At 43.6% G+C, this 22,648-nt stretch overlaps 1 protein-coding gene across 1 annotated transcript in view; it reads left to right on the top strand.

Moving 5' to 3' along the window:
- The window catches only part of PRKCSH (PRKCSH beta subunit of glucosidase II), a 313,184-nt gene that overhangs the window by 30,363 nt on the left and 260,173 nt on the right, over positions 1-22,648 (top strand). The window contains exon 7 of the mRNA XM_086962739.1: positions 20,145-20,229. Within this exon, the coding sequence (XP_086818865.1) occupies positions 20,145-20,229 (85 nt within the window). The remainder of the gene's footprint in view (positions 1-20,144; positions 20,230-22,648) is intronic.

Below are 22,648 nucleotides of genomic sequence, written 5' to 3'. Positions count from 1 at the left end.
ACATGGACTAGGACATACTTTTTTTTCAACAGAGTTCATATGGTATACTTCAGTAGGACCTTACTCTCAGTCTCAGCTAAACTTGCGGTGCCTTCCAGGTTCAAGTGGTCAACCTGGGGAGGAAAGGGCATTGTACTGGGAGCCACGAAAGCCTAAAACTCACTCCCGCTGCATATTAAGGAGGCTCCAATGTACTAGTCATCAGGAAGTTGTTAAAAACCTCGTTATTTACCTCAGTGTAGTTTCTTTCTTTTGGGTACACCCTTTACACTGCTAGTCTTGAAGCTTGCGCCAAGACGCCCACGGGTAGTCAAGCTCACTAGAAAACTATATAACATTACGGGAAGCCCTTAGAGACTCACTCGGTGTCAAGCAAAAGCCAACAGTAGGGTCGAGCCCTTGTGCAGTTGCCACGGGGCATTTGCAGGAAACAGCCTTTTGTAGCTTGTTGTATACCAGAAGCTTGCACTGGAGGTCACCTTATGACCCTTGGAGTCCACTTTTGTATACTGGATACAAGAGGGAGAGCACATCCTGTCCTTTAGGGCTCTTCTCGGGTTTGACAGCTGCTCTATTCCTCATCTCATCGCCTACAGGTCCAGGAGTATTATCAAGTGGGTACCTGGAGATGCCACATTTATGCCTGGCACAAACTAGTGGTTAGGAATGACATCAGTCCACATCCTAACCAGTTGGATAAAGGTTCCCAAGTCTAACGCTACCCACTTTGGGCATTGTTAAGATGGTGAAAATCTTCAGCCACACTAAACTTGGGCTCTGGGGGCTGGATGTGTTTATGTAGGGAGTGAATTGTGTTAATCTTAGTGTCCTCCCACATCCAAAACTAAAATCCAGTTTGAAACCGGTCCTAAAGCCTCATGAAAGTCAGAGACGAAAGCCTGGTAGAACAAAAGATGAATTTTACGGCAACAATTGTTTTGGCATCCTATTGTTGGCCTGTGAAATACGCCCTAAGTGTTGTATGTAAAATCCCAGCAGACCTGTCCCGCAGATATTTACAGTCCAGCAGGATTTGACACTAATGTGAAAAAGAATCTAATGGTTATTGGAACCTGCCTGGCTGGGAGGGATAAACGGAGAGACAGACACTTTGTGAGAGGATAGGTCTCTTTGAAGCTAAACAAGTTCCTTTGCCCAGCCCACAACCATCCTGTCAAGGGTACAATACTTTTCCACTCCCAAGCCCTTTATCTCAACTCTGGGAGCAAGTTAACACCTCATCATGTGGGCTATTTAAATGCTAATTACTGTCTAGCAGAACTGGCAGAGAAAAATGCAGATTAGCCTCCAAGGATGTCAGGCCAGAAAAACGTATCTATTTCAAAGTTTTTTTTCTTAAAATTTAGTAAAATTACAACTTCACAATGGAATTGGATTTTTAATAACTATTCAAATAGTTTATTTTCCTGGCTAGTCCTATTCCAAGTATTTAGTATCCCAGTGTTTCCCTTTGGGTCTATTTGGTGAAATATCACCCAACAAAAACAGTAGATAAATAACTTTGGTATAACTCTAGCCATATGAAAAGGGGGCAAAAACAGAGGAAGGTATGAGAGGACCTCTCAATAAAAGCCTCCTATTCAGTTAGTTCATCAAGTAATCGTTCCTGCCTAGTGCTGCAAATCTGACTTCTCTGGAATTTCAAATAGGGCAAGTCATCCTTTCAAAAAGGTAAGTGCAACGGTACCAGACCTAGCTCTTGGATTATTTTGCTGCGGTATAAGCATTGAGATTCTCCAGAAAGGTGTTTGTTGCCGCCGCCATGCAGGGAAAAATAGAAGTATTCTTGTCTTGCCTCACCTTCAGTTTAGCAGAATTATATACAGATGAGTCAATACGCAAATGCAACAATTTACTCTGCACCTCTTGGAATCTTTTTTCTGTGAAAGGTCAGAACACAATAGTCAAGGAGAGACTGCATTCATTAACTGTCGCTTTAGAGAGGCCACCTTCTTCAAAGTGTTGACTCTGAGATCAGGATAATGCAGCAGCTCATTAACTGTTCCAGTGTCTGGTGCAGCGGGTGTAACCAAAGACCCCCTGTAAAGACTTTATGTTCTTCTGCACAAGTGAAGGTCTTCTCAACTCTGGGGATGAAGTGTTTGGCTATAAATTATTGCAATGTGTCAGAAACTGCTTTCTTCAGTGGCAGTGAGGGAAAGCCCAGAAAACAAACAATAAGTTCCTCCTTGAGGTCTCCGGCATTTACAATTTATTTTCTAAATTAAACCTTACGCTTGCCATGGAGCTATGTAAATCTCTATGCCCCAGACGTTCTCCTTGGTGTCAGCTCTGCTTTCTATTAATATAGCTCCCCATCCAAAGGCTTCACCTCCCTTGATCTTCAGCACTTTAGTCCTGATCCTCTCTAGGCAGGCATTTTCCATCACTAATGACTTTTCCTAGTACAGCCTTGGTATCTTTCTGGCCTTTGTCCATGTTGCTAGGCCCTGGACCAGACTCTCTGCAGTGTGTAGGATGCCCATAATGGGTGCCATTGTGGAGTCTGGAAGGCCATGGAGAAGACGTTACCACCATCAAGATGTGCGAGGCCTTGAACAGCAGATCTGAAGTCGCTTCCTTGAAGAAAAGGTTTAACTCTCTTTAGAAGAGCGAGATGGTATCAAGTTTTCTTAGTTTTCTTTTGCCAGTGCATTGCTTAAGGGTAACATTGATGTCCAAGATGAATTTAAGTGATTTAGGGCCAGATGTAGGAAGCGTAATTCCGGTCGGTAACGGCCGAAATGACCGGATTTCGGGCGTTACCTACCGGAATTCGGCTACTGAGATGTAGGTGCCCAAATTGCTAGTTCGGTAATTTACTGATTCGGTATTTTAAGGAATCGGTAAATTACTAATTCCTTAAAATACCGAATCGGTAAATTACCGAATTAGCAATGTAGGGAGCACTCAAATGAGTGCTTTCCCCTTTTTGGGATTAGTTATTTACCACCAACTACAAGTTGGTGGTAAATAAAGAAACCCTCCCAAAAAGCTATTTTATGCAAATTGCTTCAGTGCCATGTTGCAGACATACATGCCCTTAGGGCATGTATGTCTGCAACATGTGCACCCATACACAATTGAGGGGTGCAACAGGGTGTCAAAGTGACACCCTGCCACCCTTCTATGTTTCTCCCAATTACCGAATCGGTATTTACCAATTCGGTAATTGACATTCATTCCTATGGGACTCCAGGCCCATAGGAATGAATGGCAATTACCGAATCGGTAAATACTGATTCGGTAATTACCGAAACTTACCGATTCGGCAATTTTTTCAATAAAATTACCTACATCCCATTTGCCTCTTCTTAAATACCGAATCAGTATGATTCGGTATTTAACCGCATCCGCGCTAGCGGAATTCTGCTCCTGCGCTGAGATATTCAAAAGCGCATGTTACGTGACGAGCTGGGCTCGTCATCAGCGTGCGAGGAGGCTACGCCATGACGAGCCCAGCTCGTCATGAGCGTGGAAGGGGTTAAGAATCAGTAATCTAGGATTACCTACATCTGGCCCTTAGTATTTGGTGAAACTTGGCATTTGAAGCTGTTGGGGGTTGTACTGTTTCTTGTTTGCTGTTCTTGGCTTATAAATTGAATTTTGTCTTGGTTCGGTTGATGTTCAGGTAGACACTGGACATCCAGGTCTGTGTGATGTGCAGACAGTGTTCGAGGCGTTGGATGTCTGAAGCAGATGAGACTCATGTATTGTATATCATTGGCATATTGGTGATTGTTGATGCTGTTATCTGTGAGTAGAGCACCGTGCAGGTCTATGTAGAGATTAAAGATGAAAGGAGACCGTATGGAAACCTGTGGGACTCTGCAGGTGACGGGGATCTTTTGGGGCCTGGACAAGCGAAAAATTTGGTGTTGGTTGGAAAGGTAGGAGGAGAACCAGTGAGGACATTGCTAGTGAATCCCATTTGAGAGTCCATGGTGTGTATGATGGTGAGCAGGTCGACTATGCTGAAGTAGGCTGAGAGGTCCAGCAATATCAGAGATAGGTGTTCTCTTCATTTGTAGTCAAGAGCGCAAAGTCTACAATGTGTAAGCTAGCGGTCTCTGTGCTGCATAAGTCTTACCTATGTAGTTTGTATGTTAGAGTTTGTCATCCTGTACAAAACCTAAATATTTTGCTCTGCTTAAATTACTGGCTTGTTTCAAAGTGGGCCTGAGTCAATGATCAGATTGTGTGTAAGGGTGCTGTTGTTTAGTGTGAAAAGGAGGAAACCCCTCTAGTCTGGGTTTATTTTTAGGAAATGATACTAGAGCCACAACAGAGTCCTCTTAAGGTGCTAGCTATTTCTGTGCCTTGTACAGGTATAGGATTAGGTATATCTGATGGTCATCTTCGCAGAACAGTTCCAAGTAGAGGCTGAAAAAGTTTGGACCAACATGGTGAGAAGATGAGGGGGCGAGGAGTGACTCCCCATCATAACTATTAGATCCTCTCACAGGCATGATTTTATTCAGTTTGCTACACTGGTACTCCTTTCCATGTGTTAATGAAGGGTGTTTGAGTGAAGTGTGGTCAGCCATGAGCTTAAGGGCATCATCAATTACATATCCTGTTTCTGTGCTGCAATCTACAATGACAAAAACAACGGCTAGCTTGGGGCACAGGGTCAGAGCTGATTTGCATATCGCCATTGTCTAACCCAGGGTGGTGTGGAGTGCAAAAAAACGATGGATTTGGGCCCAGATCTTTGGACTGGGTTGAATGTGTGACATTGATCCACATTCGGTCCATCACCTGTTTTGTTTGCAATACCGCCATAAGTGCGCTGGGGATGCTCAGACGTGGGTCCCAGGCACTCCACATCACTGGAGTCAAGCTAGCCGGGCTGATGAGAGGTGTTACCTCGAAACCGGTCCGGTCCTCGGATGCTTGATTCCGTTCTGGGAAGGACATGGCTTTTGTAGTTTGGACTGGACTGTTCCCATGGGGCACAGGGTCAGAGCTGATTTGCATATCGCCATTGTCTAACCCAGGGTGGTGTGGAGTGCAAAAAAACGATGGATTTGGGCCCAGATCTTTGGACTGGGTTGAATGTGTGACATTGATCCACATTCGGTCCATCACCTGTTTTGTTTGCAATACCGCCATAAGTGCGCTGGGGATGCTCAGACGTGGGTCCCAGGCACTCCACATCACTGGAGTCAAGCTAGCCGGGCTGATGAGAGGTGTTACCTCGAAACCGGTCCGGTCCTCGGATGCTTGATTCCGTTCTGGGAAGGACATGGCTTTTGTAGTTTGGACTGGACTGTTCCCATGGGGCACAGGGTCAGAGCTGATTTGCATATCGCCATTGTCTAACCCAGGGTGGTGTGGAGTGCAAAAAAACGATGGATTTGGGCCCAGATCTTTGGACTGGGTAGAATGTGTGACATTGATCCACATTCGGTCCATCACCTGTTTTGTTTGCAATACCGCCATAAGTGCGCTGGGGATGCTCAGACGTGGGTCCCAGGCACTCCACATCACTGGAGTCAAGCTAGCCGGGCTGATGAGAGGTGTTACCTCGAAACCGGTCCGGTCCTCGGATGCTTGATTCCGTTCTGGGAAGGACATGGCTTTTGTAGTTTGGACTGGACTGTTCCCATGGGGCACAGGGTCAGAGCTGATTTGCATATCGCCATTGTCTAACCCAGGGTGGTGTGGAGTGCAAAAAAACGATGGATTTGGGCCCAGATCTTTGGACTGGGTTGAATGTGTGACATTGATCCACATTCGGTCCATCACCTGTTTTGTTTGCAATACCGCCATAAGTGCGCTGGGGATGCTCAGACGTGGGTCCCAGGCACTCCACATCACTGGAGTCAAGCTAGCCGGGCTGATGAGAGGTGTTACCTCGAAACCGGTCCGGTCCTCGGATGCTTGATTCCGTTCTGGGAAGGACATGGCTTTTGTAGTTTGGACTGGACTGTTCCCATGGGGCACAGGGTCAGAGCTGATTTGCATATCGCCATTGTCTAACCCAGGGTGGTGTGGAGTGCAAAAAAACGATGGATTTGGGCCCAGATCTTTGGACTGGGTTGAATGTGTGACATTGATCCACATTCGGTCCATCACCTGTTTTGTTTGCAATCTACAATGAAGCCTGATTCGTTCGAGTCTAGGAGACTTTTTATTGATCGTCCTTCACCATGTTCGCTAATGTTTTGCCCCAAAATGGAAATACAGTTACTGGTCTGCAGTTAATTAACGATCTTGTTTATGTAGAAAGTTTCAGTGACTTAACCTGCATTCCTTGCAGACAATCTGGGAATGTTCAGTCTTAGTGGAGCAATTAATGTACTGTGACCAGTCTGCTGCTAAGTGTGTTGCTATTGTTACTGAGAATGTGATAGGAACTCTTCCACAAGATGAAGGTCACAAGTTTCTCCCTTGTTTGTAAGAGTCCTCAGACAGTCTCAAAAGTTTCCCTTGTTTAACTTTTTTTTTGCATTGCAGTCCTTTGGTAGGAGTGTTACTGTGGTCCACCTGGCTATTTTGCTTTAGTTGTGCTTTTTCATAATGTTCAGGTGGAGTACAGCATTTTAGATGACCACGTGGAAGAATTTGTTTTGCCGATTTGCTTTGTGTAAGCTACTTGCAAAAGAGTGAGGATATGACCTTAAGATTTTCTTGGTGTAAAAGGTTTTGGTGGTTTTAACATGCTTAGATTAGTGATCGTTTTGCTCTTTATGCTATTTCTTTCCCAGTGCCCCAAAAGTTTTCCTTTAGTCATTAAGGTGTTTCGAGAACCATGGTGCCAATTTGTTTTTCTCCTTTTTCATCACTGTTGAATTTACTTTATCTAAGGTAGATACTGCTGTGAAGCTGTTATTTAGTGTTGCTGATTTACATTTTGCTGCTACCTTTAACCTGGATGCTTTTTTTTAAACTTAATTTGATTATGGGGCGTTTAGGTTTCTTTTAGGTACTGTTTTGGTGAATAGTGTGTTCAGTGGAATCTTTTCGGGTTGGGCCTGCCATCACTTACTGGGCTGACAATTAATTGGTCATCTTTGGCAGTTGAGGTCTAAAATGGCACCTTTTGCTATGGATGAGGAAGTTTGAATAGTCTTGATTGCTATCTGCCGCGAATTACGCCATTATTTGTTTATGCTGTACCATTGTCTCAAAAGTGGGTGAGGAAATCGGTCAGTATATTGTTGGAGTCTTTCAAGTTCTTGAACCCAAATTCATACATTCTGTTTGGAACTTTTTAGAATGGCCAGGTCTAAGGCAAATAATATTGCAGATAATAGGAGTCATTTTTTTTGGTCTAACTTCTTTTTCGATATGTTGGAGTTTTGAGAGTTGAGCTCCATAGTTAATTTCCACCTAATGGTCCCTAATCTTTTCTTTATGTTCATACAAGGGAGAAGCTATCCTTGAGCTTGGGTGTGGATGATAAACCACATTTCTGTGAGTATTAGCATGTCCAGTTTTGCTGAGTGTTAAAGTGCCCCGAATTTTAACTCTTTACGTTGCAGCACATCTGTAGTTGTGCGACATTCATGTTAGAATACTGGGTCTTAGACATTGCACTTCCTCACTCACCCAACATCGACGCCACTAATCTCCTCACCAACTACGTGAGCATGTTTTCCCTAGCGTCACATTGTGCGTAGACCATGAGTCCATCACGTGACCCTTACTGCCCTACTTGTAATGTTTCACTCGCCTCCCTTCCGCACCAGTGATTCTGCTCTTGAGACTCAGAAACTACCGGTAAGACAGCGCTTGCGTTCTCCTCCAGGCAACATTCCACGGGTTGCCCCGCACGCAACTGATGCCCTTTCTCCTTTTAGGTTAAACTTGTGATCGGCAAGGAGCCGCCGTTATCAAACCCATGGACCCCCTCCAGGTTCCATTCGTAATTCACCCCTGGCGCCGTAATTTACCCGCGTTGGTTATCTAGCAACACCGGCATGGGTTTTAACCATTTCCAACTTAATTAGGTAAGCTCCTGCCCTTATTAGTTTAATCACTGCCCCGTTCCTTACCCTTTATTACGGCATTAACTTAACCCCTTATCCTTCCAGCTCGAACAATTTACTTCTAAAACCCTTGGATCCTCCCTTCCCGCGCTCACCTTTCAGGTTAGTCCCCACTCCTCCACCTTCATGCTCACCATTCCAACGGAACTCTCCAGTCCCATATCGCTCGGCCGCAGTTCTTATGATTCTTATAACCTCAAGAACCTTCCGTACACCGCTACTTTCACCCTTTTAATCCTCACCACCCAAACGGAACGCTCCAGTCCTTCGCCGTTCGCTCGCGGTTCGCTCGCGGTTCGTATAAATTCACCGGCTCACTATCTCTTACCCTGCATCGGTTTCACCACCTCTTTTTGATACCTTCACAAGCACTTATTGCCTGCAATTCTAAACGAAGTTCCTCGCACTGGAACTCCTGCTACTTGCCGGGATTCCTCCGTTTAAGCAAGAGACCTTTATTAATTCCGTCTGCTAGCTGCGTGTGCGCCCACAAATTACCTGTCTTGACACTCACGCTAGCCCTTTGGTTCACTTTAATTCGTATACACCTTTTGTAAATAGATCAATGTTGCCATTGTCGCATTTTGTATATCACCATTTTCATAGTGAGGCTAAACGTATGGATGTCACGTGCCATTTTACTTTCGCTCTTGAAAATTTTAATGTGTTTCCTGCCTCCCTCCCAGTTTCATTTCTTTCCACAGGCAGCATAATTTCAGCCTTGCTAAACTCTCTTGTCCTGATGATGATCCATGTATCTAGTTATGGATCGTAATGTCGTCGACTCTTTAAACAGCATGCACGTTAAACTCATTTGTTAAAGCAAGTGCATCACTGTTTACTTCTAAAAGCTTGCCCCCTTTATTTTGTATTGGCGTAAAGCTTTCTGTTTTGCCTGAAAAACGTGTGTTTACTTGTGATCGTCTTCGTTTGTTCTTGAAGGATACAGAACGGTGTCCCACTCGATTACTTTCTGTTTTATCACAATCGCTTTTGAATTTATTAAATCAAATGTCCGGCTGGACATCTTAACTCAATATAGTACTGATTCTGGTCTATATTCATTGCTTTTTGACTTATGACTGTTTGAAGGCCCAATTGTTCATAACTATTCATTTTAGAGCAGCTTTCATTGTTGTCTCTGGTTGCGTGTTAAAGTTCTTTTGGAGATTGTCCTTACCTCGTATAGGGATCTAGAGGTTTGTGGGGTGGTTCTGATTTATTTGAATAAAGTTATCATTGATGTTTCTGTGTTTGTATTTACCCTTAGATTTTCATCTATTATTGCTGATAACAGCTGATTCACATTTGTAGTCTGGAGAAGACATTGTAAAATTGTGGAAGATTTAGAGAAGGTCGTAAAACATGGAAGTCATGTGGATCATTGGACATGCTTAACTCTATTGCTTGCAGAAAGTATGCTATGCAGGTCGTTTTTAGGTTTGTGCATCAGAGATTCTATTGTTTAGCGTTATTAAGAGTACTATTTTGGGTGACTTTTTTGAGCATTTGATTGATATTCATTAAGTGGGGTGGACTCTGCCTTTGAATTTGTTTCATCTGGGGAAGGTGGGGTTGAGCTGTCGCTATCTAGGCTGTGGTTTACTACATTACTTGTTTCTAAGGGTGTCTGAATTTGATGTGTGGTCTCTTTATTGATATGGAGACTGTCATTGACCTCTGCTCTTGAGAAAGGAGGTCCTTTCTACGATGTTCATTTCACATAGACTATTTTTTGAAAATCAAGTTACTTTTGCATTAAAAAGACTATGCATCCTTAAGCATGAGGCCAAGCTGTGTTAATTTTTTGTTAATTGCCTTTGTTACCTCTTATGCTTGTCTATATTGTGTTCGTTTGTGGATATTCCTCATTGCTTGTGCTTTATTTTGTACAAGTCATTTGTTGGGTCTGTCTGCTGTGATTATTCGGTTCTTTTCATTTAGTGATTGGGCCTTGTATGGATTAAAACACCTTCAGTATTTTTGACTGGTTCTTGATCCTGAATATCTTGCGGTTTCTCATTTATTTAGGATTTTAAAAATGTTACTTCGGATTATAAGTACCTTGTCTGGCAGAATGTCAGAAGGACAATGCAGTGTATTGGGAAGGCCATACCAGACAACCAGGATGAGGCGGCCTAAAACCAATACAGAGAGTGAGGTATACACAGTCCCCAAAAGAGAAACTAAAGCATTTTATGACGTTCCTCCTAAATTAGTTTTTTTCTATGTACAGTTACCTACAGAAGACACCATACCTATATCATATATAGTCTACTTTATTTTGTGAATACATATCATACATACAAACATGTACCATGCATTATACAGAACCTGTTTTATTAAAAGAAAAGTGCACATACAATGAATAATTTTTGTAATTGCGATACAGGTTTTATCGACAATTGTAGGTAATAAATAATTTATGTTGGCACAGTGGTATGGGCTTATGTTTGGCTGAGAATAGATGCTGCTTTCTGATCCAGGCTGCCTCGAAATCGGGTTTCTTTGAATACTTGAACTACAAAAAGTTGCTAGAATTCGCTTAAACTTTTTTTCCTCTTTTGACCCCTGCCTCATTTGAAACCTCACCCAGCTTTAATGAACCTAGAAATTTCGGAAGCAGCTTTTTGTTGCTGTTATCTCTCAAAGTAAATAGGAAGCGTTATCAACTCAAGAGTCAATAGAGAATGAAAAAGTATTTTTACAACCCCACTCTGTTTTATGTAAAATTTGCTTCAAAATCTCGGATGAATCACAAGATGTTTTCCTGCTTTTCCCAGTACTTCATTAGAAACCTAAAGTTCTTTACATTTTGTCTATGATAAAAGAGCACTTTGTCGTGGAGTTCTCGGGCCAGCTAGAGATTTCACGAAGTCTGTTTTCGTTCAAATTCTTAGCTTCAGTATGGTCTCAGAACTTCCTGGGGGGTCCGGTCCCTGGGTGGAGCAGCACCTTCTGTTTGTTTATTCCACTCCAGTCAATTGTGCCTGATTTTTCAGTTTGTTCTGCGATCCGCCATCTAAAAGATGCTGTGCAGTGACTACACTTATTGAGTCAAAGCTGAACTAATGTTAATTATACCACGATTCTCAAGAGTCTTTTGTGTAGGCCCCAGTTTCCTAAGAATCAAGCTGCTCAGCATATTAAGGGTGTTTGGTGGCCTAGGTTGATCTCTTCTAATTGGTTACTTTTTAATAACTTTTGTTGGCATGGGTCACACAAAGGGCTTTGCTGTGTTTAAAAAGTAAGAGTGTACTGCACAAACTCCAGCTAGGCCTCTTCTTGCAACTCTGGGTCAAATGAGATTGACTTTCTGAATGCCCCTTCTTTCTTAGGCAGCATAGATGGAGGGGATATTCTCAGTTTGGGTACTTATTACTTGAATTTTCTTCCTTCTAAACATGTATTTATTGGTCAACCATTCAGGAAGTAGTTAAAAACGGTGTTTTTCTTTCTCTGAAATCTTCCATCTATCAGATTAAAGGCACCGGGCATAAAAATAATCACAAGTAATACTCATTGTCTTAGTCGTTCAGTTCAAGCAGGCCAGTATGCCATCCCCTCCTCTCCTTGCTGGCCATATAACTTCGCTCTGGTGTAAATAAAGCTGACTTGTGCAAAAGAGCAAACTGTATACTCTGGAGCCCCATCCCTTTATCACCCAGTCTACCACTTTCAGGTTTCTGCAGATCAGCTTTTCAAAGTAATAATAAAAGGCACCTGCCCAGAACTTTCTTATGGAACTCTGCATTTGTGTGCCAAAGGATTTGAGCTATGCAGAACAAGTTATTTAGCAAGATGTCTTACTGCATCCCTAGTCCTCCTGCTGTAATAACACAGAAGTACATTTTCCCCTTTCTCCTTTTTTTTGGTTGGATTCTTCTGCTTGCAGATCCTCATCCTAGAATATCTCAAGCACCAGTCTGGATCCGGAAATGTCTCACAGCTCTGTCATCTGTAGGGGGTGGTGGCTCCATATCGACGCCGGATTTGCCCCAATGGCAATGTCACTAGAGCCAAATAGCACCCACGTCAGTGACCTAATGTTAGTTCAGTTGTTCCCTTGCCTTTCTGTAAGGGTGCTGAGCTTCTCTTCAGTGTCTGATGTGAAGAGATTTTGTTCTCTAAATTATTTTTGGGCACTGTGAGGGACATTTCCCCACTAAAGAAGTGGGGATTTAAGACCTACCACTAGTGTGATGGGCAAATGTCCATCAGTCACAAAATAAGTGTGTAGTGTTTGCTTGAGGTACGACACGTTATTGTGTGTCCTCTGCCTCCGCATGCTCCCCCCAGGCCTTCAGAGAGCAGGATGCCAAGCTCTTCAAGGTTCACACCAGGGAAGCTACGTCACACAAAGCAAACAAGATACAAAAGATGGGTCCTCGACTGGGGAATACTCTAATTTTATGGAGCCCTTGAGTCCCTGTATGGCATGAGATATGGAAAGGAGAAAAATATTTCTGAAAAATCACCAAGAAATTCAAGCAGTTTGGAAAAAATTGTAAGGAATGTCCGCACAAACCACCCTTAGTGTCAAGCTTCATCACTGGCTATCCTTGTTCACCAAAGAATCCTCTAATGGTGGGCAGGCTTCTTGAATTCACTGAAAGTACTTTTGTTGGGAGGGTGAGGAATGGGATTCAGAAAGTGCACAGTAAAAAATATATATATTTTATAAGTCAGCAAGATTGTTAAAAAGCTATAGGGACGTAAAGGAGTGATTATTACTTTTTCATCTAACACGTTTCACCCTCTGGCCCCATTTGGGGTCAACAGCTTTAAGCAGGATCAGGGATTCCTACTATCCTATGCTATTAACATAAATACAAACAACAACGTGCAGCAGGCATACACACAATACCACATTTTTCATTCCTGTTGCAAGCTAGAATGCTTCTTCCGCCCATATTGTATTGTCCTGTGGTGAATAAAAATACAAAATTAGTAACCTAATATAATAAAGTGAAAGACCTACAAGGCAAACCAGGACTGGCAAAACTTGTTGACAGTGCTCCTTGCTGCATGCCGAATTTCAACTGTATGTCAAAAACCAGGCGGCCCTCTGTGGTGTCCTGAGTGGAATGTATCTATCCAGTTCCATAGTAACTGGATGATGCTCCACAGCTGGATTCCAGAATGGGAGGTTGAGGAGTCAGTTGAAGGGAGAAGCTGGCATGGAGCAGATGTACCTGCTTGTTATACAATAAAGACTATTTTAATTACTATTTGTGAGAACTCTTCATTACACCCTCCTGGTAGGTATAAAGTGCCATCTACTGCAAACTGGTGGGAACAGGTGAGTAGTGGTAGCCAGGAATGCATACATATGTCACATTCCACCACATATCCTAATCTTAACTCCGGTAAAACCTCCCGGAGTAATAGGACGAAGGGAGCCTTGTAGTCACACACTGTATGAACCCCCTAAAAATAGACTAGCGGATTATACCACAAAATAGGTAGCGAGACCCAAATTTTATGTTAAAACACGCAATATTCACTCACTTCGTCAAAGGTCTCACTGATATGAATGGCCTCTTATGAATCAGTAGCTTCCACCCTTGGTCGTTGATGCAGAGGTATTGTCCAACGTTCTCGCTGACAAAATTGCTCCGATATTAGTATTTTTGATGAACAAGCCAACGTCTGAGCTAATAAGCACAACTAGACTATACACGTATTAACTTGGACTTCTTGCTCGTCGTCCTATGCCTACACAGCCAGCCTGTCTAGATCTTGACAGATAACACATTCGAAATATGGTATGTCAACAAACAAGGGAGGAGTCTGGTCTTGCCTTCTGTGTCAGGAAGTGCTGAGGTTCTGCACTTTGTTGGCAACCATCCAAAGCTCTTGTTGGGGCACCGATCTGTTGGGTTCACTCAACAATATAAATAACAGCCCCATTTTGTGTCATCTAGTCGACCACTAATGGTGCCTTCATCTAGAAGGGATTCAGGACGTTGCTCTGTGTGCTACACCCGAGTAGGATTGACACCCGCAGCAGTGCCCATTGTCCAATGTTCTATGACCTTCACCATCCATAGCTGGATGAGTCTGTAGATGCTTTTCGGTTAAAGTGAAAGTTTCTTCTTCACTACGGGTTTTCTTCCATATTCTTCATCCCTCAGGTTATGGACAAATATTTACCGGGCCCAAGCCATTCTTATTGCGCTCGGCTGGCCGAGACAGGTGTGGTGCACAAACGACCCGCAACTATGTCTGTGTGCTCACTTTTGTCTTCTGCTGAGAGTGGACCTGCTCTCCCAATCTCCAAAGATTACGCCTTTATACATGAAGTTTGAGCAGCGCCATAGGAGGTCCCTTCATCTTCGAGCAGAGGTGGTTTACATGATCCTGTCAGCTCATTGTTGCTCAACTAAGTTTGCCTACTCCTGGAGATGGAATACGTTTATAGCCTTGTGCGCAAGCAGACGCATTGACACCTTGAGAGCTACCATTGCTATCATCCAGTTCAAAACCTCCAATTCGTGTTGTACTTGGCGCAGCAAGGTTTCTGGAGTAGGAGCCAGCCCATCATGGTCGCTCTGAGCAGATGCTCCGTGCTGAACCCTCTTTCCAGCTTCCCAAGCAGCATCCTGACGAATTGTTTTCACATCCAGAACAATGATTCTGCAGCCTGAATGCAGGCAGATCACCTGAAGATCTATATCTCCGATCTAGCATTGCAGAGAAATGAGCTGTGATGTCCCCACATATGAAGACGCTAAGATGGCGCCTGGAGACCTGAGAGGTCGTACCCGGGGCCGAATGAACTGCACCATGAGTCCGTCGACCTCCGTCTTACCCCACAAACAACGCCCCCAACCCTCGGCCCGCATCTTGAGCTGAGAGCCACTCATCACGATGATTAACAGCAACACGGGACGTCGAAAGTGAACGTCCACCGGTGAGCAATAGGTGATAGCTCTGTCCACGCCGATGAGACGTGGCATGCTCCCACTTCACTCGGCATCCCAAGTGCTTTAGACCCCTTTTGAGAACAGGAGTAGCGTAGGAATATTTGGTTGTCCTCCACCTTTGACGTAACACAGTAGTGCCCTCAGTGAGCCCTGGGATCGATGCCCGACCCCAAAATGGCGCCAGCAGTCAGACGGACCCCGACAGCCTAATGGTGCACCCGGGGGTCCTGCGTGCTAAACTCAGCTTAGTTTCTTTCCAGAGAAAGCCGAAATCCCGCCGCTTTTACTTCACATGTCTCGGCACCTAAATGGGGTCCAGGGGGTTCGATCTGTCTGCTGCCTCTCACGAGCAGGGCTTCATCATGGCCGAGACCAACTACTGCATCAACGCCTACACAGGGATCTACAGAGGCCTGGACATAACGTGCCTGACCTTAAAATGGCAGCCCCAGCTCCTTCTCTGATTTGTTTTATACTCCTCCCCCCCCCTTCTTTTTATCCTCTAGTGGGGACATGTTCTTCCCCCTACTTGAGTATGCAACTGTAGCATATGTAACTATTCAAAACAGTTTGTTATGAACGCTGAGACCTGAGCAACATGGCTGATCACCGGTGGAGCTGCTAGACCGCTATTGGCGGAGATTGGCCCTGGTTTTCCCCCTCGACCGTCACCTACCCATCCGGACATTGGGCACAGTTCCTCCTCGTCTCCCTGCTATGGCTCCTTCCTCCCCTCCCTCCTACGAATTCTCACAACATTGTTTTTGTTTACTGTACCTTACTATACTCTTGTAACTGTTGTAACTTGTAATGCAACAATCCTCTTGTAAAGCGCTCTGATACTTCCGGGTCTAGCCAGCCCTATATAAAACTCTTAAAACGAAATAAATAAATAAGGTTTGCGGTCAACGGTGTATTGTGGCCTTGACAGCCTTTTATGTCTCCTTGACTAACCTTCTGTGTTCTTGTCGACAGTGCGTGCCAGATTTTTTAAGTGTTTTGACTAATTTGTTTTTGCCAGTTCCATTTGTCATGCCACAATGGGATCTGAATTTAGTGTTGACATTCTTAATGGGTGCCCATCGGAGCCAGTGCGCAGTTTCCAGTTGAGCTTATTCTGTTTTTAGTTGCTGTGATCTCAGTTTGTTGTGTTAGCGAACTGCTGACTTTCAGTGTTTGTCCACCTTCATGTGCTTTTTCCTAGACCAGCTCGCACTACAAAGTCAGGAGGATTTTCTAGTTAAAGTTGTCTCTCTATTCTATCTGAGATAACCAGTCACCTTGCCCACTTTCTACCTGTGGGCCCTACCCTACCAAGGAGGAGGAGCGGTTGGACCCCATGCTTGCGGAAAGCTATTACATCAATGTCATGAAGGATATCTTGTCTGATGACCAGCTCTTCGTCAGGTATGCAGGCAACAAAGGTGTAAAGAGAACACTTTCCTGCTGGTTTATACTAAGCTTGCATGGTCTGCTATACACTGAAGAAGAAAGATGCTCCTGAGGGAATCCATGCTTATTCCAACAGGGCAGCGTTTTCCAGAGCAGCATTGGCTAGAGCCATGCCGGTTGTGGACTTTTGTAAAGCAGCAACGTTGACTTCCCTCCACACGTTTGCAAAGCACTATACTCTGATTTTGGAGATTAGGAAAGGTGGCTACTTTGACGCTCAATAATGCAGGATTTCCTTGTTTCAATTTTCCATCAAGCCTCCTACGGTGGGCACTGCTTGGGAATATATTCAAAGGTGAGAAATCTGCAGATATAAGTATTCATCAGATGAGAAAGTTACTTGGCTTTTGTAATTATCTTTATGGTGGATAATCTCTACAGATTCCTCACAGACCCTACACGGTATGAATAATTAAGTGCCTTGGTGAGTCGCAGGAACCACCAGCTCAAATTAAGCACTGTAGGTTACAAAATGCTAAAAGCATATTAAATGGCACGCACAATAACCGCATCACAGTTTATAAATAAAAAATCTATCAGAAATGAGTTTTACTTGTGCGTGTTATAATGCGTTTTAATATATCTTTAAATGGTGCTTATAAAAAGTACTCTAAAACCTTTAGGTCCAATTTACACTGTAAGTGCCGGTGTTGACAATTAAATGCGGTGGGGAGTGCAGGAAAACACTGTCTCATATTAGCACTTCTATAAAAAAGAAAAAAGGAACAGATTAGGAGAAGCAAATGTCGTAGGGAAAGCTATTGTGTAAAAGGCAAAGATGCCGACTTTACAGCTGGGGAACAAAGTTTGAGTCTTTGCATCGTATCAACATCCTGTGATCCTGGGCCAATCACTTAATTTCCATGTTTTTACACAAAATTCTTATGCCCTTAAGTGGTATTTAAAAAAATAACAGTGTTTGTTCCATGAAGTAATATGTCCTTGAGTAATATTTATAAAAAGCACTATAAAAACGTTGGGTCCAGTTTATGCTATAAGTGCCAGTGTTTATAATTAAGTGCTGTGGTGAATTTCGTAAAGCAACAGCTCAAATTAAGCACTACTATAGAAAAAGTAACAGATTAGGAGAGGCAAATGACATTAGGGAAAAGCTATAACATAGCACTAAAGGTGCCGACTTCAGAGCTAGGAACAAAGTTTGAGTTTTGGCATTAGCCCAACATCCTGTGATCCTGGGCAAATCACTTCGTCTCCACTTTTGTACCAGAAAATAATATACCCTTAATTTATGCTCATAAAAAGAATTCTGATATGTGTAGGTCCCGTTTGCTGTATAAGTGGCAGTCTTATTTAAATGCTGTAGTGAGTCCTGGAATCCACCGGTACAAAAAAAAGCACTGGCGGTTACAAAATCAAAGCACCATATTAAACACTGTAAAAAATAAGAATATCAAGATCTAAAAATAATCTCAAAACCCTGAACTCTGACTTGCTCTGCCTCAGCCTTGTTGTCCTTTCAGAAGCACTGTCCTGTTCTAATCTGCTTAGACATCTGTATCCACCTACAACTTTCACTTTGGTTTCAAGATGCAGCAGGGAACCGTTTGGTTTATTAAGAAATAGAAAATATGAGTGACAGGGAGAGCGAAGGGGGAGGAAAATTATTTCAGAGGATGAAGACTCGAGATTTTATGTGGAAGGGAAAGGAGTAATCTAAGCTGAGTGGTAATATAGGCAAGGATAGGAGAAGCTACAGAATCATTACTGAGCATGGCCAGAGACTGACCTATCATGGCTGCAGACCAGATGAAGAACAGGGAAAACTGGATGGTTATTACTGCGGAGTGATTAAGGATGGAGTAAGATTGACCGTTAATGAAAGGGAGTGAGACTGATCGTTTATTACTGCTGACTGAACAAAGGAAACTGAGCACAAGTGACTGGTGAGCACTACAGATTTCATGAAGGAGGAGTAAGAGAGTGTCACATCATTCTTGCAAGTGGCACAAGCAGTGGGAGTGACTCATCACTACTCCAGAGTGCACAAAAAACAGACTGAGCACCAGACTGCAAAAAACACCGATGGGGGGGAAAGTGACCGATAATTACCAAATAAGAACTGCCAAAGTCATTTAAACTGCAGGCGGATCAGGGTAGCGCACACTGTACAAACACCAAACACACTGCAGCAAGGTGGGAACAAAAGCATTTGAGACCAGCGCGGCAGCGAAAGTGAAAGCAACCGTAACATGATACAAAACAGATGGCACCCTGCACGCCCCTACTTGCTCCTGCAAGCTGTAAGCCGTGGAAAGAAACATTTACTGGAAAAGGTGAGACATGCACCCGCCTTTGGCCGATTGCATGCTTTCATTTTTGAAAGCCACACGCAAAGGCCAATACAATGTGTGGAAAATCGAAACACACACGCACAAGTTTTCAGAAAAGCTAGAGTGAGTCCAAGAGGCCCTTTCCTAGAGCTGTGCATGCATGCTGCGCTAGGCTCGACGTAAAATAGCAATTAAGGAAACCGAGGTTGATGATCTATGGCTCTAGTGATGTCAGTGTTAGGCTACTTGCAGCGCTGACATGGAGCTTGCGATCTCTACCGGTATCTGAGAGCTGTGCAAGAAGTTTTTGAAACCAGTCTGGCGCCTGTGATATTCAAAGGTGAGGATCTGCAGGTGAATAGAATATCCTCCACTAAAAGTGTTCTTTTAAAGAGAAATTTTAAACCAATTTTAATTGGGTTTTATCAGAACTTTACATAAATGTGATATTATAATTGTTTGGATCTTCCAAATTTGCCCACGATTGTTGGTCCCCTATGGTCCCTGTGCATATACTGCAATATATAATAAGTCTTTTCAGGTGTAATCGGTTCAGTGTAATAACAGTGAAATATAATTAGCTGAAAGTCATGACAGTTCGTAAGTGCAAGTATAACACTTCCGAATAGCATACATCAATTGTTCCCTGGCCATATGTCTATGTACCATGCACCCACAACCCCAAACTGAGATATCGTATCTCGTATACAGAAGTTTGACAGTACCCCTAAGTATCTCAACTTGGGTCGGCCTCCCTCACCGTATAATGTAAGTGCAAAATATTGGTGGGGTGGTGGGCTTGGGTGGGCTCTAATTTATCAGAATGTGATGCTTACTGGCTACGAGAGCATTACCCCTCCCTGTTCAGAGAGATCTGCCTGAAACTCCTGTAGTTCACAAGCTCTCCTTATCAGCAGCTATGGGGGTTTTGCGCAATTCTCTGGTTTCCTCACTCTGAAATGCCACTGATTCGCCCTGGCCAATTTAATTTTTGCTGTGCAGCTGTGCCCTAGTCCAGGTAACAAATTGGCTTTCCAGTGCATAGCAATGGACCTACAGACTATGAGGAGTTTCGGGTCTATAAAATGATTCGCTGTATTCCCAGCTTTCTTTCGCCTAAACAGTCCCAAGACTCCGCACTTCATGGTCGTTACAGAGGATAAGTGACTTTTTCTTCACAAAAAAAGGAAAACGCTCCGTTAAAAAGAAAAACACGCATTTTGAAACTTTGAACTGAAACATTTCTTCCCTCACTACCTCCTCTTTTAAGTCCACTTCTCTTTATGTGGCGGCAAACTAAATGAAATCTTTTACCGTCACTTGTACTTTAGCTTAACTAAGTGAAAGTTAACCTATAGTATTTGAGGTCTTTTCCTTCCTTGCATGGATGGAGCCAGTTAGAGGTGCCCTTGGCTAACCATCAGTAACAAGTTTTATTTGTCTTCTCTTGCAAGAGTTAAAGGAAGTGCAGAGGGCTGCACGAGAACAAGCACGGCAGACTGAAGCCTTCGCTGAACTGGACGATGATGAGGACGGAATGTAAGTTAATATGCCGCCACATCCACCTTCCCTGTTTTCTGTCCATGTGATGTTTGATATGATATATGTGGTAATCTAGGAGTTGGTGACAAATTATGCCTTTCAAGCTGGTCCATGCTTCTATGACACACAGAGAAATGCATGTTTTAGAGTTTGTGCCTTAATCGCCTGTGTTTTTCCAAATCCTTCTTGGGTGTTTGGGTTCTTTTGTATGCATGAAATACATTTGTAAAAGGGACATGTGTTTTTATTGTTTTGTTTTTTAAAGTTATTGCCCTATGACTGTGTTGTACTTTGGTAATGCAGTGAACATATCAAAGTCTGAAACATATTTGTGACCATTGAGTCAAGTAAAGTAACATTGATCATAAAGGTTTTTTTAAATTGTTTTTAGGAACCATATATAAGGTGTTAGTGCAAGGTTAGCATTAAGGGTAAAGGATGGGGTAACATTTTTAGAGGTAAAGGGTCGAGGTAAAGAGAGTGCTAAGAATTGCAAAACAGGTTGGAGTTAGTGTAATGGTTAGGGTTAACTAATAGGGTTAGCCTGTGGGTAGTGGGAGAAGTTAGGGCTGGGGTTAAAGTGAACATGATTTTGGTTGTTGAGTGAGATGTGATGTGCTTTGCCACTAGTATCCTGGAGCCACAATTGAATGAGCAAATATTACCTTTTAGTCGCACTTGCCTTACTCAAAAAGCTAACTTTAGGGTATGGTGTTACATACCAGACAGTTAACAATTACTGAGAATTAAAGCAGTTATGTATTATGCCTTAAACGCATGCCAATGTTGAAAAACAGACGTGCCATGTACCTTGCGGTCTTCATTTGTCTCCCAAAACACTAAACACTTCTTTAGTACTTGGCACCATAGTTTATTTTTGGGTCGAGCAGCGCGCATGCGCTGTTCTAGGAGATGGCCTTTTGGAATCGGTCTGCACTTTTCTAACACTTGTGCGTGTGTCGGCATCCACCTTGCGGGAGCGAGCAGCGGCACGCAGGGCCCATCTGTTTCTAATTAGCGTGGCTGCGCGTGCTTGTTTACATTTGCCTGTCTCGCGGTTGCTTTCACTTTTTTGCCGGCTCAACATCCTGTGATCCTCCTTCCCTGGTCCTTTCGGTGCTCTGGGACGAGGGGATTATACATACTCCTGCCGGCCCCCACTCACTGCTGAGGGGCTGTGCTGACAGGCTGCGCGTGTCACCGTGTATGGGTGCCTGCATACCCTGGTCATAAGTACCCGTACCGGGAAAGCATCGCGCTCACTGCCTCTGCTCGCGTGGCCGAAGTAACCTCCGGCAGCAAATATGTGCTTACTCGGTCCTTGGCCCCAGCCTATTTTGGTCTAGTGGCCGAGCCCCAGCGCGGGCTCAGAGCTCGCCAGTCTCCCAGCTGCTGCCCGGCTGCCAGCATATGAGAAAGGCCCTGTTCGCTGCTGGTAACATCCTAACGCCATCATGCAGGCTTTCCTGCTCGGGCATTGGCGAGAGCCAGGGAGACCTTGACACGGACCCGCTGGTGAAGCTGAAGAGAGTGCACAGCCTGTTCTGCGTCGATCTCTGCAGTTTCCGAGGTATGTACTCCCGAATGTGCGGTTTGAGTGTAGTGCTTACTAGCCCTTAAACTCTTTCGAAGCACCAATACGTTTGGCAGATAATGCAAGTGAAGCTCTGTGAGATCTAATGTTGTGACCAGGACCACTCGTTTTATTGTCAAGTAGCTGAGAATCCTTATGTCAGGGTTATGCCACCTGCACACCAACCACTAAATCTCTGAAGCGAGTGCATCTCTTCCTTGACTCATTAATTGCTGTTTCATGTCGGGTCGAAGGGCATGGTCGTGAAATACCATGTACACATTGACCCAGGTTACATTTCTAGAAAGCAAATCCAAAACTTAAAATAAGTCCATTTGGCAAAAAGGGAACTGAGGCACATCGAGGATCACACTATTGCTTTCTGAGTTGCATCACGGTTGATTGAGGCCGTCTTGGAGTTAGTGCACTCCTCTGTTGACATAGGATTGCTCAATGTTGGTTTATGCAGGGACGGGGTGGAGCAAGAGTGAATGGTGCAGTCTTATGCGATTAGCCATTGATTATGTTTCTAGACCGCATCTGTTGAAATTTGAAGGAGATAATGTTTCTGTATTACACTCTATTTCAGTTGCATGGTTTGCATTTTATCATAAGGACTGCAGATGTTTGGGCTTTAACTGTTGCAAACATGTTCTCAGTTGTAAAAATGCTTCACTGATGTAATATTAATTGAATACAGTATGTATTTATGAAGGCATATTCAGCCGATACAAGTTTTTCTTAATCTTCTGTATGGGGATCGTTATAGCCTAGAATTGTCTATTGGCTCTTTTATTTTGTTGGGCTGTTTTATATAGCTCTAACTCGACCCTAAGGGATTGG

Source organism: Lissotriton vulgaris, chromosome 1_1, assembly GCF_964263255.1.
Source record: "Lissotriton vulgaris chromosome 1_1, aLisVul1.2, whole genome shotgun sequence".
Lineage (NCBI taxonomy): Eukaryota > Metazoa > Chordata > Amphibia > Caudata > Salamandridae > Lissotriton > Lissotriton vulgaris.
This window is presented reverse-complemented; position numbering and strand designations above follow the sequence as displayed.